At 35.4% G+C, this 15538-nt stretch overlaps 1 protein-coding gene across 3 annotated transcripts in view; it reads right to left on the bottom strand.

Annotated features, from left to right (window-relative positions):
- LCLAT1 (lysocardiolipin acyltransferase 1) overlaps positions 1-15538 on the bottom strand; it is a 187639-nt gene that overhangs the window by 99110 nt on the left and 72991 nt on the right. For all 3 annotated transcript variants that reach the window (XM_081484313.1, XM_081484315.1, XM_081484314.1), the window contains one exon: positions 9290-9488. In XM_081484313.1, the coding sequence (XP_081340439.1) occupies positions 9290-9488 (199 nt within the window). The remainder of the gene's footprint in view (positions 1-9289; positions 9489-15538) is intronic.

Below are 15538 nucleotides of genomic sequence, written 5' to 3'. Positions count from 1 at the left end.
GAGGGAATATTATACCTGTAGCTTTGTTCTTCTTTCTCAATATTGTTTTGGCTATTCTGAGCCTTTGCAGTTTCATACAAACTTCAGGACTGTTTGTTATATTTCTGTCAAAAATTGCTGCTAGAATTTTGACAGATAGCACTGGATGTGTAGACTGCTTTGGATAGTACGGACTTTTAAACTATGCTTTCAATGCACAAGCATAAAATATCCTTACACTTGTTTGTCTTCTTCAACTTCTTTCATCAATATTGTATAATTTTCAGTATTTCACCTTCTTGGTTAAATTTATTCCTATTTTACTCTTTGATGGAATTGTAAATGGGGTTATATTCTTAATTTCTCTTTCTGATTAGTTTGTTATCAGTCCATAGCAATGCAACAGATTTTTGTATATTAATTTTGTATTGTGCAACCCCACTGAATTCACTTATCCTAACAGTTTTTGCTGGACTCTTAAGAGTTTTCTATAAATTATATGATATTTGCAAATAGTGACAGTTTTACTTTTTTTCCAATTTGGATGCTATCTATCTAATTTTGTCCAATTGCTCTGGCTAGAACTTCCAATATAATATTGAATAAGAATGGACAGTATGGGCATCCTTGTCTTATTCCTGAACTTAGAAGTTTTCATTACTATTAAGTCTGATGTTAGCTATGGGCTTGTCACCTATGGCCTTTAAAGCACCTCTATTCCCATTTTATTGGGAGTTTTAATCACTGATATATGTTAAATTTTGACAAATGTTTTTCTTGTTATTGCATTTATGATTCAGTCTTACTAAGTCATATATTTCTAGGAATTCATCCATTTCTTTTAGCTTGTCCAACTTATTGACATATAATAATTATTCACAGCAATCTCTCGTGATTCTTTGTATTTCTATTGTATCAGTTGTACCTATTCGCTTTCATTTCTGATTTATTTGTGTCCTCTTTTTCCTGGTGAATCTAGCTAAAGCTTTGTCAATTTTGTCTTTTCAAAAGGCCAACTTAATTTCACGGATCTTTTTTGTTGTCTTTTTAGTCTCTCCCATTTCTTTCTTTCCTACCTTCTAACTTGTCTTATTTCCTTCCTTCTAACTTTGGGCTTCATTTGGTCTTTTTTTTTTCTAATTCCCTGAGGTGTAAAGATAGGTTGTTAATTGAACTCCCCTCTTAGAGTTACTTTTGCTGCATCCCATAAGTTTTGGTATTTTTTATTTCAAGGTATTTTTTAATTTCTCTTTTGATTTCTTCTTTGACCCATTGGTTGTTCAGCAGTTCATTATTTAATTTCCACATATAAGAAAATAACTGGAAAATTAAAATAATTTACTTCTAGTTTCATAACACTATGATTGAAAAGTTTCTTTGACATGATTTCAATCTTCTTAAATGTAATAAAACTTGTTTTGCAGCCTAACATATGATCTATTGTGGAGAATATTCCATGAGAAAATGAGAGGAGTGTGTATTTTATTACTTTTGAATGGTGTGTGTGTGTGTTAAAGTCACTCAGTCGTGTCCGACTCTTTGTGACCCATGAACTATACAGTCCATGGAATTTGGGATGTTCTATATGCCTATTAAACTATATTAGACCAATTGGACTTACGGCCAATGTTTCCTTATTAATTTTCTGTCTGGATGACCACCCATCGATGAAAGTCCTCTACTGTTAATGTACTGCTATTTCTCTCTTAGGTCTCTTAATGTTTTTTTATACATTTAGGTGTTCCTATGTTGGATGCATAAATATTTACATATGTTATGTCCTGTTGGACTGACCCCTTCATCATTATATAATGATTTTTATTTCTATTTGCAAGGAATATCTTTTAATTATTGATAGCTATGTACCTACTGACATTTGGTTGCTTTGCGGCTGTTTTAGAATTCTTTTGTTCCTTTCTTTCTCTCTTGCTCTATTCTTTTGTGATTTTCAGTAGTGGTGGGCTTAGATTCCTTATTCTCAATCATTTGTGCATCCACTATAGATTTTTATTTTATGGTTACCATGAGACATAAAATAATATTGTTTTAAGTTAATAACAACTTAATTTGGAACACATTCTAAGGCTATACATTTTTACTACTCCATATTTTGTTTTTGAGGTCACAATTCACATCATTTTATCTTCTGTATCCCTTAATTATTGTAGTTACAATTATTGTTAATACTTCTGTCTTAAAATTTTAGCTTTAGAAGTGGTTAACTCACAACGTTTACAACATTAGATTATTCTAAATTTTACTATATATTTATATTTACCAAGGATATTTATTGTTTCCCAGTACTAATTAGCACCTTTTCTTTTTAGCTTAAAGAAGTCCCTTTAACACTTCTTTGTAAGGCCCGTCTAAAGGTGATGGACTTCTTGAGCTTTTGCTTATCTGGAAAACTTTCTCTCTCCTTCAATTCTAAAGGATGACTTTGTCAGATACAGTCTTCTTGATTGGCAGTTTTAACATTTCAGCACTTTGAATATAGCATGTCACTCCCTCTGGTTTGCAAAGGTTCTTCTGAAAAATAAGCTGATGATCTTATGGGAATTCCTTTGTACATAACATGTTTTGCACTTGATGCTTTTAAAATTCTCTCCATGTCTTTAGATTTCAACACTTTAATTATTTGTCTTGACATGAGTCTCTTTAAGTTCATCTTCTTTGGAACTGTTTCCTTCCTCAGGCTGGGGTAGTTTTTAGCCACTGTTTCTTCAAATAAGTTTTCTGCCCTTTCCCTTTTCTCTTCTCCTTCTGGGACCCCTATAACGCAAATGTAAGGCCACTTGATACTTCCCATAATTCCCTTAGTAGTAGTAGTAGTAGCAGTAGTAGTAGTGTTAGTTGCTCAGTTGTGTCTGACTCTCTGCAACCCCATAAACTGTAGCCTGCTAGGGCTGTCCATGGGAATCTCCAGGGATAATTCCCTTAAGTTATCATCAATTTTTCATTTTTTCTGTTTGCTGCCTTGATTGTAAAAGTTGTATAGCTCCATCTTCAAGTTCACTGACCTTTTCTACTGCTTTATCTAAACTGTTAAATGCCTATGTTTTCAGTTCGGTTACTGAGTTCTCCAGCACTGTGAGTTCTTTATTATATTTTCTATCTCTATTAAACTTCTCATGTATTGTTCTCCTGAGCTCAATGAGCATCTATCTCTAGGACTACTGTTTTGAACTCTTTACCACCAGGTAAATCACTCCTCTCCAGTTCATTTAGGTCTTTTTCTAAGGTTTTATTTTGTTCTGTCATTTGGAATACATTCCTCTGTCTCTTCATTTTCCTTGACTGTGTTCATTTTTATGCATTAGATAAAACACCTGCCTCTCTCAGTCTTGAAGGAGTGTCCTTGTATAGGAGATGAACCTTACCATTCAACCATACTCTAGTTCTTCGTTGTCTCACCTTTTGTGATTGTCCAAGCAGCCTATCTACTTTATTCTTAGTGGCTCCCAGTAGTTGAGGACAGATGTGCCAATTGGGAGGATCTCAACACCTTGATTCAGGCCAACTGGAAGTCACACCCTCAGACAGCAGCTTTTAAACTATGCAAATATACTTCTCTTCTTTTAGGAGAAGACTTGGAGATGGGCTTTTCTGCCTGCTGCCTCCACACTAAGCCCTAGAGCAATGGTTAGCTAAGAACTGTTTCTTCTTTGGTTGCTACGATCCCATTGTCCCCACCCCCACCCCCTGAACACAAACCCCTGGTTACAAGAACCAGACTCCCAAGGGATGTATTCTCTGGGTAACAGCCATAAAGCCAGAGTCCCAGACAAGTATATAAGCTCCCTTCTCAGAGACACTGGTGACCAGAGGTGGTGCATGAATGATATACCCACCCTCCAAGGTCTCTGGAGAGGATTACAGTGTACCCTTAGATGTATGTTTTATTAGAATCCTGCCCCTCTGGCTACAGCAAGGAAGACAAGCAAATCTTTCACAGATAAGCCCTCTTTCACAGAAAGACTGGGTGCTTTCCATTCACCTGCCTTTGCACTGGATCTGGGAGTATAGCAACACAAGTATGCAAGAGCCCTTTAAAAATTATTTTGCTATCCTATTTCACATAGGATTAGTTTCTTATATCCTAGATGAGTCTCACAGATGTAAAACTATTGGTTTTCAAAGTCAGATGTTTTGAAGACTCCTCTCTCAGGTGCCAGTGTTAAAATTGGGGAGCTAAATGTGGAGCTCAAATCCTCCACTCCTGAGGGAGAGGGTCAGAGTTGTCAGATTTCTGACTGTGGGTCACCCTGTGCTCTTGGCTGCACCAGTATGGGGCAGAGTTTCTGTCAGGCTGAACTGGGAGCTGGTAGAAAACGAGTATGTCTTGTTTCAAAACACACAGATTCTCGGTGTTCTTGACAAATCATGGTATAAATTTTCTTGAATAAATGTATCTTCATTTTCTGTACGCCCTTCAGACCATTTCCAGAGACTTTAAATGACTGCTACTTTAGATTTTTCACAGTTTCACTGGGAAGTGGGTGTAGAGAGCGCCTCATGCTGTCATGCTGGAAGTGCCTCTCCAGCCATCTTTTATGCCCAAGATTTATCTTGGGTAATACTTTTAAATATAATCCTTGTAATATTTAAGTTATATTGTTTTGATTGACTCTTTAGAGGCTCCAGTTATATAGATGTTAGAATAACTATGACTGTCTTTCAACTACTTTCTCTTTTTTTTTCCTTGTTCCTCCTTTTCATTCTTTTTTAAAAAATTTTGTTGGAGTATAGTTTATTTACAATGTTGTTATTAGTTTCAGGTGTACAGCAAAGTGATTCAGTTATACACATGTTCATTCTTTTTCAGATTCTTTTCTCATGTAGGTTATCACAAAATATTTAACAGAGTTCTCTGTGCTAAAGGAGGTCCTTGTTGGTTGTCGTATATAGTTTGTATATGTTAATCCAAAGCTCCTGATTTATTCCGCCCTGCCTCCCACATTTCCCCTTTGGTAACCATAAGTTTGTTTTTGATATCTGTAAGTCTGTTTCTGTTATGTAAATAAGTTCATTGTATCTTTCTCAAAAAATATTAGATTCCACATATAAGTGATATGATATTTAATTTCTCTGAAGTTCTTCAGAGTACGATAATCTCTGGGTCCATCCATGTTGCTGCAAATGGCATTATTTCATTCTTTTTTATGTCTGGGTAATATTCCATTTTATATATGTACCACTTCTTCATTCATTCTTCTGTTGATGGACATTTAGGGTGCTTCCATATCTTAGCTATTATATATAATGCTGCACTGAACAGTGGGGTGCGTGTATCTTTTTAGATTATGGTTTTCTCTAGATACATGCCCAGGAGTGGAACTGCTGGATCACATGGTAGTTCTATTTTTAGTTCTTTAAGGACCTCTATACTGTTCTCTATAGTGGTTGTACCAATTTACATTCCCATCAACAGTATAGAAGGGTTCCCTTTTCTCTAGTCTCTTCAGCATTTATTGTTTGTAGAGTTTTTGATGATGGCCATCCTGACGGGTGTCAAGTAATACTTCATTGCAGTTTTGATTTGCATTTCTCTAATAATTAGTGATGCTGAACATCTTTTCATGTGCCTCTTCACCATCTCCAGCTCTTCTTTGGAGAAATGTCTTTTTAGATCTTCTGCCCATTTTTTTTTGATTGGGTTGTTTTATTTTGACATGGAGCTGCATAAACTGTATATTTTTGAGGTTAATCCCTTGTTGGTGACTTCCTTCACAAATATTTTCTCCCATTCTATGGACTGTCTTTCTGTTTTGTTTATGGGCTCCTTTGCTATGCAAAAAAAGTTTAATGAGGTTTATTTTTTTAAATTTTCATTAATAGGAGATGGACTGAAAAAGATACTGCTGCAAGTTATGTCAAAGAGTGTTCTTTCTATATTTTCCTATAAGAATTTTATAGTGTCTGGCCTTACATTTAGGTCTTTGATCCATCTTGAGTTTATTTTTGTGTATGGTGTTAAGAGAATGTTCTAATTTCATTCTTTTACAAGTAGCTGTTCAGTTTTCTCAGCACTGATTATTGAAGAGACTGTCTTTTCTTCATTGTGTAGTCTTATCTCCTTTGTCATTGATTAATTGACCATAGGTGTGTGGGATTATTTCTAGGCTTTCTATCCTGTTCCACTGATCTATATTTCTGTTTTTGTAGCTTTGCAGTATATTCTGAGGTAAGGGAGCCTGATTCCTCCATCTGTTTTTCCTCCTCAGATTGCTTTGGCTATTTGAGGTCCTGAGTATTGCCATACAAATCTAAAACTTTTTTGTTCTAGTTCTGTGATAAATGCCATTGATAATTTCATAGGGACTGCATTGAATCTGTAGATTACCTTGGGTAGAATAGTCATTTTGACAATATTGATTCTTCCAGTTCAAGAACATGGTATATCTTTCCATCCATTTGTGTCATCTTTGATTCCTTTCATCAGCATCTTGCACTTTTCAGAGTACAAATCCTTTGCCTCATTAAATAGGCTTATTTCTAGGTACTTTATTCTTTCTCATATGATGATAAATGGAATTGTTTCATTAATTTTTCTTTCTGGTCTTTTGTTGTTATATGTAGAAGTTCAGGAAATTTTTGTGTATTAACTTTGTAACCTGCAACCTTATCAAATTCACTGATGAGCTCTACTGGCTTTCTGGTAGGATTTTTTTCTTTATGTAGTATCATATCATCTGTGAAGAGTGACAGTTTTACTACTTCTTTTCCAGTTCTGATTCCTTTTACTGATTTGTTTGACTGTTGTGACTAGGACTTCCAAAACTATGTTGAATAGAAATGGCAAGAGTATGGGAATTCCATGGAGGTCCAGTGGTTAGGATTTAGCATTTTCACTGCCAGGTTCAAATCCCTGGACAGGGAACCAAGATCCCACAAGCCGCGTGGCACGGCCAAAAGAAAGTGGTGAGAGTGGACATCCTTGTTTTGTTCCTGATCTTAGAGGACATGCTTCCAGCTTTTCACCACTGAGTCATTTTACTCTATTTCCTCTTGGGTATTTCATAATTCACTCTTTATTTCTGATTTTGCTTTTTAATTTTTTTTTTTTGCTTGAATTCAGTTGACATTATTTCTTCTAATTTTCTTGTCCATTACTATCCATTGTGTTTCTCAAAAGTTTTTTTTTTTAAATCATCAAATGCTTATTTAATAATTCATTCAATTTAGAGTGCTGTGTTATGGTGTACATTTTTTGACTTTTTGGCTTTTCACTTCTCCCCTCTACTTAAATTTTTTTTATCGATATAAAAATTGCTTGTGGTTATGGAGTTTGGGTGCATAATTTGCATGGGGTGAGCAAAGATTTTTATTTCATGCTTCTCTTTTTATTCCTGCCAGATCTTCAATTTCCTTTTCCTTCACCGCCACACTTCTAAGGGAAGTTTACCCATCTCTATATATCTGATTCTCCCTCAGAAGCAATGCTTCTCTGAGGCATCTTCAGGTCTCACTCTCTCTCTAATCACTTTCCTATATCTTGTGCTATGAGCTACTATGTCCTGACCCATGTTCAGTTGGTATTTTGGCATTTAGCATTAGACTGGAATCTTTCTGGGGATGCTTTTGTCTGTGCTTCCTCTAAGTTGTCAACGCCTTTACTCTTAAGCCTTTCCTCACTCTTAGAACCCAAAGGTTTGCAATGATGGATGGGAGAACTCTTAGACTCTTTATTTCTCTACTTAATACCACACCTTCTAAATGCCTTCTTTGTCTCCTGATCATGCTGAAGAGATGAGTGATACGTGGTTGTATTTCCTCTGCTTGTTGATTGGATGATTTTTTTTTTTAAGGATAAGGAAAATTAGGCAGCTGCCACTGTCCTCCAAAAACGATTCTGGGAAGGTTTTTTACTATGCATTCAATCTATTAAACACAAAGCTGTTTTAATTTTTTCTTTTTCATTTGTATTTTTCTCAACGTAACTTGTTGATTTCACATTTTCAAGCTCATTCACATAATATTAATATTCTGCTAATATATTTGTGTAGAATAAGGAATGATAAACAAGACATTATCATTGAAAAATCACTGAAAAATCTTTGACATTTCTGACATCAAGAGGTGATGTGTATGCTCCCTCCCCTAGACTCTTTGAAGACAGTGACAGCTTCTACCAATAAGGTACTGTGGATAGGCTGCGATATGAATTTTGGCACTATGTTGTAAAATGTCTTGCAGATTTCTGCTGGTTCTATGGAGATGTTTGCTCGAGGGAAAGTCAGTTGACATTTAATGTATTATTGAACAGAAATGTATTAATATGTCTTTTGTTACCCGAATGTTATTGATTGGAGATGTTTCAATATTTATTTACGTAACAAATTGCCAGCCACAGGCATTTAGTTTCTGTGAAAATCTCCTGGGTCAATAATGAGTTAAAATGTCTGACTATACCGACACTATAATACTGTTATATGACAAAGACAAAACTATAAGCATGAAGGCAAGTAAAACACAAACAGGTAATATTTCTCACCAGTCTGTCCTGAGGACAATGCCTGCCCTTTGCTGTCAGAATCCTACACAGTTTCAGTACACTATTGATAGGGACATGGTTTGGAGAGCAAAGAATTCAAATAAGAAATATTACAAAGGAAACCAAAGGAGTACAGATGTAATGGATGAGGCTGTCAAGGAGTTTAGTGGGTGCTTCATCCACTCATATGTGAACAACAGGTTTGACTACATTTTCATCTGTTCCTTACCCCTTCTTCACATTAAGGAGTGGAAGGGCAATTAAGCAATGCTGAAAAAGCCATACTTATCCACCACTCAATGAACACGTTTGCATTTCTAACTATGGAAAGTAAACATTTCTAGGAATTTTAAAATGATAGATTAGGTAAGTTCAGAAAACAATGGCACCTAGTATAATATTTGGAACCAAAGGGTATTCATTACTATTTATTAGATGAACGTGAGGGAATCAGGTCCTTTCAAGTATCTTATCAGCACAGACCAGTTTCTGGTCTAAATTACCACAAGTATGGAATGAAATAAGTTACTGAACTATTAATTCATATCCTTCAAATTTTTGTCCTTCTGGGACCATATCTACTTCCTTAAGAATAGTTTATTCTCTTTCAACATAAGACATTTCCAAAAAAGAGATTAAAATAATCTATTATCCCCTAAGGAAAAAGAAAAACTGGTGATTGTTTTTGGCTAGGGAGGGGAAAAAAAATGGAAATGGCTTTAGTACTTAAATGGAATTTAGTAAGTTACTCTGTAGTTTTTTAGTACATCACATATAAAATAAATGAACAACTTAAAAGAATTTATGCAAACCTACCAAATCCAGGAACACTTTTGAGACTGGCTTTGAGACAAATTTTCTCTAATCTGAGGTAGCTATATCTCATCAGACAATTCCATAGGAACATCCAGTCCATTCTTGTCCGATGATTCATGATAATGACACTTCTTTCTCCAGGAACAAATGCATCACCTGTTATAATCACTTTTACACCAAACATGGTCTCCAGCAATGCCTACAGAAAAAAACACATAGATAGTTAACAAATTTATGATTTTCCATAGGTAAAAGTTTATCATGTCATATAAATAAATCTGATTTCTAATAAGTCAAAAACATATTTTCCCCCATTATTCTTGCTTCTATAATAAGTTAATCTGGAACAAAGTACTGTTTGTATTTTCAGTTCTATTAATTTAAGCTTCCAGCAGTTCCCTATTTAAAAATGCTAACTTTCAATGAAATCTTCAACATAGATTATTAAGATAAAAAGTGCAAAAGGCATACAACAAGATCTCCACCGTGTAATTTTTTAAGTCTATAAATATATAAGATTATTACATTTTTAAATAAAAGAATAGTCAAGAAATTTAATGCTGGATATATGACTGAGGGAACAGTCAAAATTTTCATTTTATACCTCTTTGCACTATGGTTTCTTTTAAACAAATACATGTATCTGTTTATTTTTTAAATATATTAAGTAATGTATGTACTAAAGTACTGCAGCCACAGTACTTAAAACAGTGCTTGACACATAGAAGATGCTCAAATATTTGCTGAATTTACTTAATTAACTTTACTGATGGAGAGACATAAATTATATATGAAATACTTTAAAAAATTATAGACTGAGGTTCTTGAAAGAACAATAACAGATATTAAGAAGCCCTGATTACTGACTGCAATGCACATTTAAATTTCTGAATAATTTGCAAGTAACAAACTTAGGGACAGAAAACTGGTCCATGGCAGATAAAAGAAAATAAAAAGTTCTCTTTGGCAATATTAAGAAAACTTTGATCAAAATGTAGCAAATAAACAAACTGTGGTATAGTCATACAATGGAATATAATACAACAATGAAAATAAATGAACTGTGGGTATCAATAGCAACATGGACAACATACAAGCATAATGCTGAGAGAAACAAAACAAGAACATAATAATTGTCCATATATAAAACTTTCTAAAACAAACAGTAACTAAGATATTCTAGGGGTAAATATGCTTGCGTGCTCAGTTCATGCTCAGTTGTGTCCAACTCTTTGTGACCCCATGGACTGCAGCCCGCCGGGCTCCTCTGTCCCTGGGATTTTCTGTGCAAGATACTGGAGTGGGCTGCCATTTCCTTCTCTAGGGGATCTTCCTGATCCAGGAATTGAACCCCTGTCTCCTACAATGGTAGGCAGAGTCTTTACCACTGAGCCACCAGGGAAGCCCAGGGGTAAATATATAGGTGGCAAAATTAAAAGAAAAGCAACGAAATAACTAGAAGTCAGGATATTCCTTCTGTTGAAAAGGGTTTTGTAACTGAGAAGCTAGGTGGTATGCTGGTAATTTTCTATTTCCTGACCTGGTTGATATTTATACTTTAATAAAATTATTAAAGAGCTTTCATGTTTTATTATTTTTTCAGTATATTTCCAAAAGAGCTTTTTAAAAAAATACATACAGAAGAACAATAGGACTTCAAATAGGACCAAGAAAAAAACAGGTTAAATGGAATATAAGCTAAAAAATAAAAGATTAGATACATTTGTTATTATGTCCAAAGTATTACAGAGTCAGAGTGTTAAGATGTAAAACATGATCATTTAGGCTAAAGTAGCTAAAAAATGCCTGTGTTTTTTGTTAAATTTTCTAAAGCTAAATTCCAATGTAGAAGAGACTTCAGGATGGAGAGGATCAGGGAGGAGTCCTCTAGACTTGGACCCACAGCAAGAAATATCCATTTTCCACTTACAGGCGTAAAGGGCTGTCAACTACCAAAATGAAATCACTGAATTATGTGTTTTGGCCCAGGTGATGTGTATGAAGTCACCATCCAAGGTTAATTTGGATTGGCTCCACTCTGCATTCCAAATACGATATATAATTTTCAGAGTGTGCAAATAACTAAAATACAGGAACACTTCCTTTAAGAGTCAAAAGAGGAAGTTGACTACTAAATGTGTATTATACTACGTGTGTGTGTATGCTCAGTCACTCAGTCATGTCTAACTCTTTGGGACCCCCACGGAGAATCCACGTTTTTCACATTTGCAGGAGGATTCTTTACAACTGCGCCTCCTGGGACAGCCCATGTTGTACTATAGAAAAGAGTTGAAAATCTTAAGCCTATAAATCCCAAACGTCAACTCTAGCCTTACATGTGAAATTTCTAATATGTGTTTCCTATGAATCCCAAAACAATCTTTAGCTTTTCATTATAGTAAATGTCAAAAGTAAAAATCCAAGACTGTTGAGGAGCATATCATAAAGTATTCTCTTTCCTGACATCCAGCACTCTATCAGAATGTGCTTGAGAGTTATAATATATAACCTTCTGGACAACCTAGAGCTCTAGTTCACATTAATCATTTTCAATACCAGAAAAGACATATCTAGTCAACATTATTTACAGCTCCTGCAAAAGCAGAATAATAAATACACTACACAAAGTTCTAATGCTTATAAAGAATTCCAGAATTCAAATAATACATATCAAAAACTGTTAAAAAAGACACTATTCTTATATTTGTTCTCTTTCTAGTATAGAAGATAAGTTTCAGCAGTAAGAACCTAATTTTATAAAATTTTATAATGCTTTATGTCTGAACCAAGAGTGGTAATAATTCTCAGGACTTTTATTTAATTGGTCAAATATCTCACCTAGAATTAGAAATATATGATGAATTTCTAAGAATCTTTTATATACCACTGCTTACTACCTCCAAGTGTTCCACTGTGTATGAAAACAAAGATAAGGGGTTCCCCTCATGATCACAGAGAATCAGTTTTGCCATGATGCCCCATGCTCCTATTTATCAGTCCAGTGGAGCTTTACTTAGTCTGATATAAGAAAGACCTGTGATGTTCCTCATCTCCAAGTCTGCCTTGGCTTTGTAGACCCAGGTCCTCAAATCCTTAGGTATTTAAGGATACAGAATCCCAAGTCACTCAAAGACCCAGACCCTCTTTTTTAAGAGCAGCAGTCTAGACAAATTATATTCAGTCATCTATGTTTGTTGTACACCTGTTTTGTTCTAGAACAGGAATGGAATCAACAAGCTGTGGGAAGAGACGTGTCCTAGATGGCAAGTTAGAAAATGACCACTAAATTCCTAAGACATGATTTATGGTGAAAGGACAGAACTCCAAGTAGTTCTCATAATCTTGGTAATTAGCTAACAATAGTTGGAAAGACTCAGAATTTTGAGAAGCAAAAATTGCTCTGGGCACAAAGTTTGACCTGACAGTATTGATTATGTTGAATAGAGCCATCCAAAAATGAAATGAACAAAGACATGTACTTCTCATTACAAAAATGTTTCAAAGGAGAATGAATGGTTACTTTGCAGACTACAAGTACTTTGCAGACTTTGAGAAAGGATTCTTGGACACAGAGGTAAGTTAGGCTAGGTGATCTCTAAGTCTCATCTAATTCTAAAAGTCTAGACGATTTTATTGTGGAACCTCATTTAACAGAAATGTGCCAGTTAAAAAATAGTAAGATAAGAAAAATCTTGCCAATGAAATCATTTTAATGAACAAGCGAAACTTACAAAAGATTATACAAAAGAATAATTTGTGATTATTTCTACGAAACAATAATTAGTCTAAATGCATTTACTCTAATTTAGTTTTAGTGAAAAATGATTTTTAACTGTTTGAGAGTATTTCAAATAAAGTACACCTATAGGGGAGACAAAACTAAAATTCCTTCGAATAAAAAGTGATCTATTGTACTATTTGCTTCAAAGTAGAAATTCTATTAGCACTTAGCAAAAGTATGAAATAAAAAATCATCGAGACACCATGACAGTTTTCCTTCCTTTCTTTCCAATAGAGATGTTCACTTTCTCAAAATCAGAACATGATTTTCTGTAACCTAGCTACAAGGGATTCAACTTCTATAGATTTCTAACCGAAAGACTCTGCTCGATATGACATTATCAGCGAGCAAGTTGGTGAGTGAAACAGTTGGAGAACAGAAGTTTTTACAAATATATATCAATTTGACACTACAATGGTGGTTGAATCTTGCCTCTATGATAAGTTCTCAAGACAGGTAATAAGGCAATAAACAGTCAGGAATAGCTGAAATTACCCTTGAAAATCTCAAACAGAAGTACCTACAAGAGACTGATGCTGCTGCTAAGTCGCTTCAGTCGTGTCCGACTCTGTGCGACCCCATAGACGGCAGCCCACCAGGCTCCGCCATCCCTGGGATTCTCCAGGCAAGAATACTGGAGTGGGTTGCCATTTCCTTCTCCAGTGCATGAAAGGGAAAAGTGAAAGCGAAGTCGCTCAGTCGTGTCCGACTCTTAGCGACCCCATGGACTGTAGCCTACCAGGCTCCTCCATCCATGGGATTTTCCAGGCAAGAGTACTGGAGTGGGGTGCCATTGCCTTCTCCATACAAGAGACTAGCATACATCAGTAAGTATAACTTAGCTGGTTTTTCTAAAAGTTGGACCAGATTTCTCCAACCCACCATCAGATGAAATTATTGGTTTGCATGAGGTTTTAAACAAACACAAGAATCATATTTAGCACCAGACCACTCAGATTTCAAACATTCATTCTTATCTCTCCCCTCATCCATTCTAGGGCATAGAACTGAAGTTGTAAAAGGTAAATAGATATGACATAATTCTGCTGTAACAGTATTGGTTGCTCTTAGTTGTAGTAGCAGTAGTAGCAGCTATGGCAAAAATCTGTCCATTAATTTGTCCAATAAAATCCAGCATTTCTTCCAAAGTAATAGATTTTAATTGTGTACATGGCCATCCAGAAAACAAAAGGCTACATTTCTGACACTTCCCAGACTCTGTAAGAGCTTTTAGCTGTTCTGTTCTTACCTATGTGATGAGCAAGAGAGATTATATACAACTTGTAATTCACTGGTATAAATGCAAAGCTATTGCTCTGGACTTCCTTCCCTCCTCACTTCCTGCTGAGTGGGGCAAAGGAGGGGTAGTGAACAGTCTTAACCATACAGAAGAAGATGCTATGGCAGGCTAGGTGGAAGGGATCTGAGTCCTAGCATAATATCAGACAGCTGAACTAACCTGGCAACCAAGACTTGAAGGTGAGGGTTTTGCCTTATTCAAACCACTCTGAATTCTCTTTGATAATGCAGTTTGCTGCTGCTGCTAAGTTGCTTCAGTCATGTCCGACTCTGTGCGACCCCCTAGACGGCAGCCCACCAGGCTCCTCTGTCTCTGGGATTCTCCAGGCAAGAACACTGGAGTGGGTTGCCATTGCCTTCTCCCTAATGCAGTTTAGCCTACCCCCTAAAGCTTGCAAAGCAGAAAACATTTACAGCTTACTTTGCAAAGTCTATATTCATTATCTCATCTAGTCATCACAATAGCACTCTGTGGTAGGTGGTATTAACTTTTTTTTTCCTTAACTGATGAAGAAAGAGAAATTTAGAGACGCCAAGTAGCCAAGTTCCAATTATTAGAAAGTGGGAAGGCCAATAGTGAAAACAAATGTCTGTCTCTAGTATCTGAATAAGCACTCGGCATACACTGGCTCTCCAAAGAAATTAGATTGATTAGACACTGGGAAGCATAACAGTTATAATGAGTTACCAATGTAGTAACTTAAGGAAATCTTTGAACTCTTAAGGTTTTGGTAGAGAGATTCAGCCAAAAACATGTGATTTACAATCAAAAGATCATTCATACACTATGGAAAATTTATGACATTAAAGAAAATGAAGTATAGTGGCAACATATGACATTTAAAATAAAATTATTTACCTCTAAATGTTTGCTTTAGACTCAATAAGGAATCACAGGCCTTAAATGACACACTAAATGAGATGGACTCAACTGATATTTCTTGAACATTCCATCCAAAAAAAGCAGAATATACATTCTTCTTAAGTACACATGGAATATTCTCCGGGACTGATCACATGCTGGGCCACAAAGTTAGCCTCAGTAAATTTAAGAAAACTGAAATCATATTAAGCATCTTTTCCAACCACAACAGTACAAAAATAGAAATCAACTACAAGAAAAAAAAAAAAAACTGTAAGAAACACAAACATGTACAGACCTAACAATA

This window comes from Giraffa tippelskirchi, chromosome 4, assembly GCF_054371585.1.
Source record: "Giraffa tippelskirchi isolate mGirTip1 chromosome 4, T2T-mGirTip1v1.2.pri, whole genome shotgun sequence".
Classification (NCBI taxonomy): Eukaryota; Metazoa; Chordata; class Mammalia; order Artiodactyla; family Giraffidae; genus Giraffa; species Giraffa tippelskirchi.
This window is presented reverse-complemented; position numbering and strand designations above follow the sequence as displayed.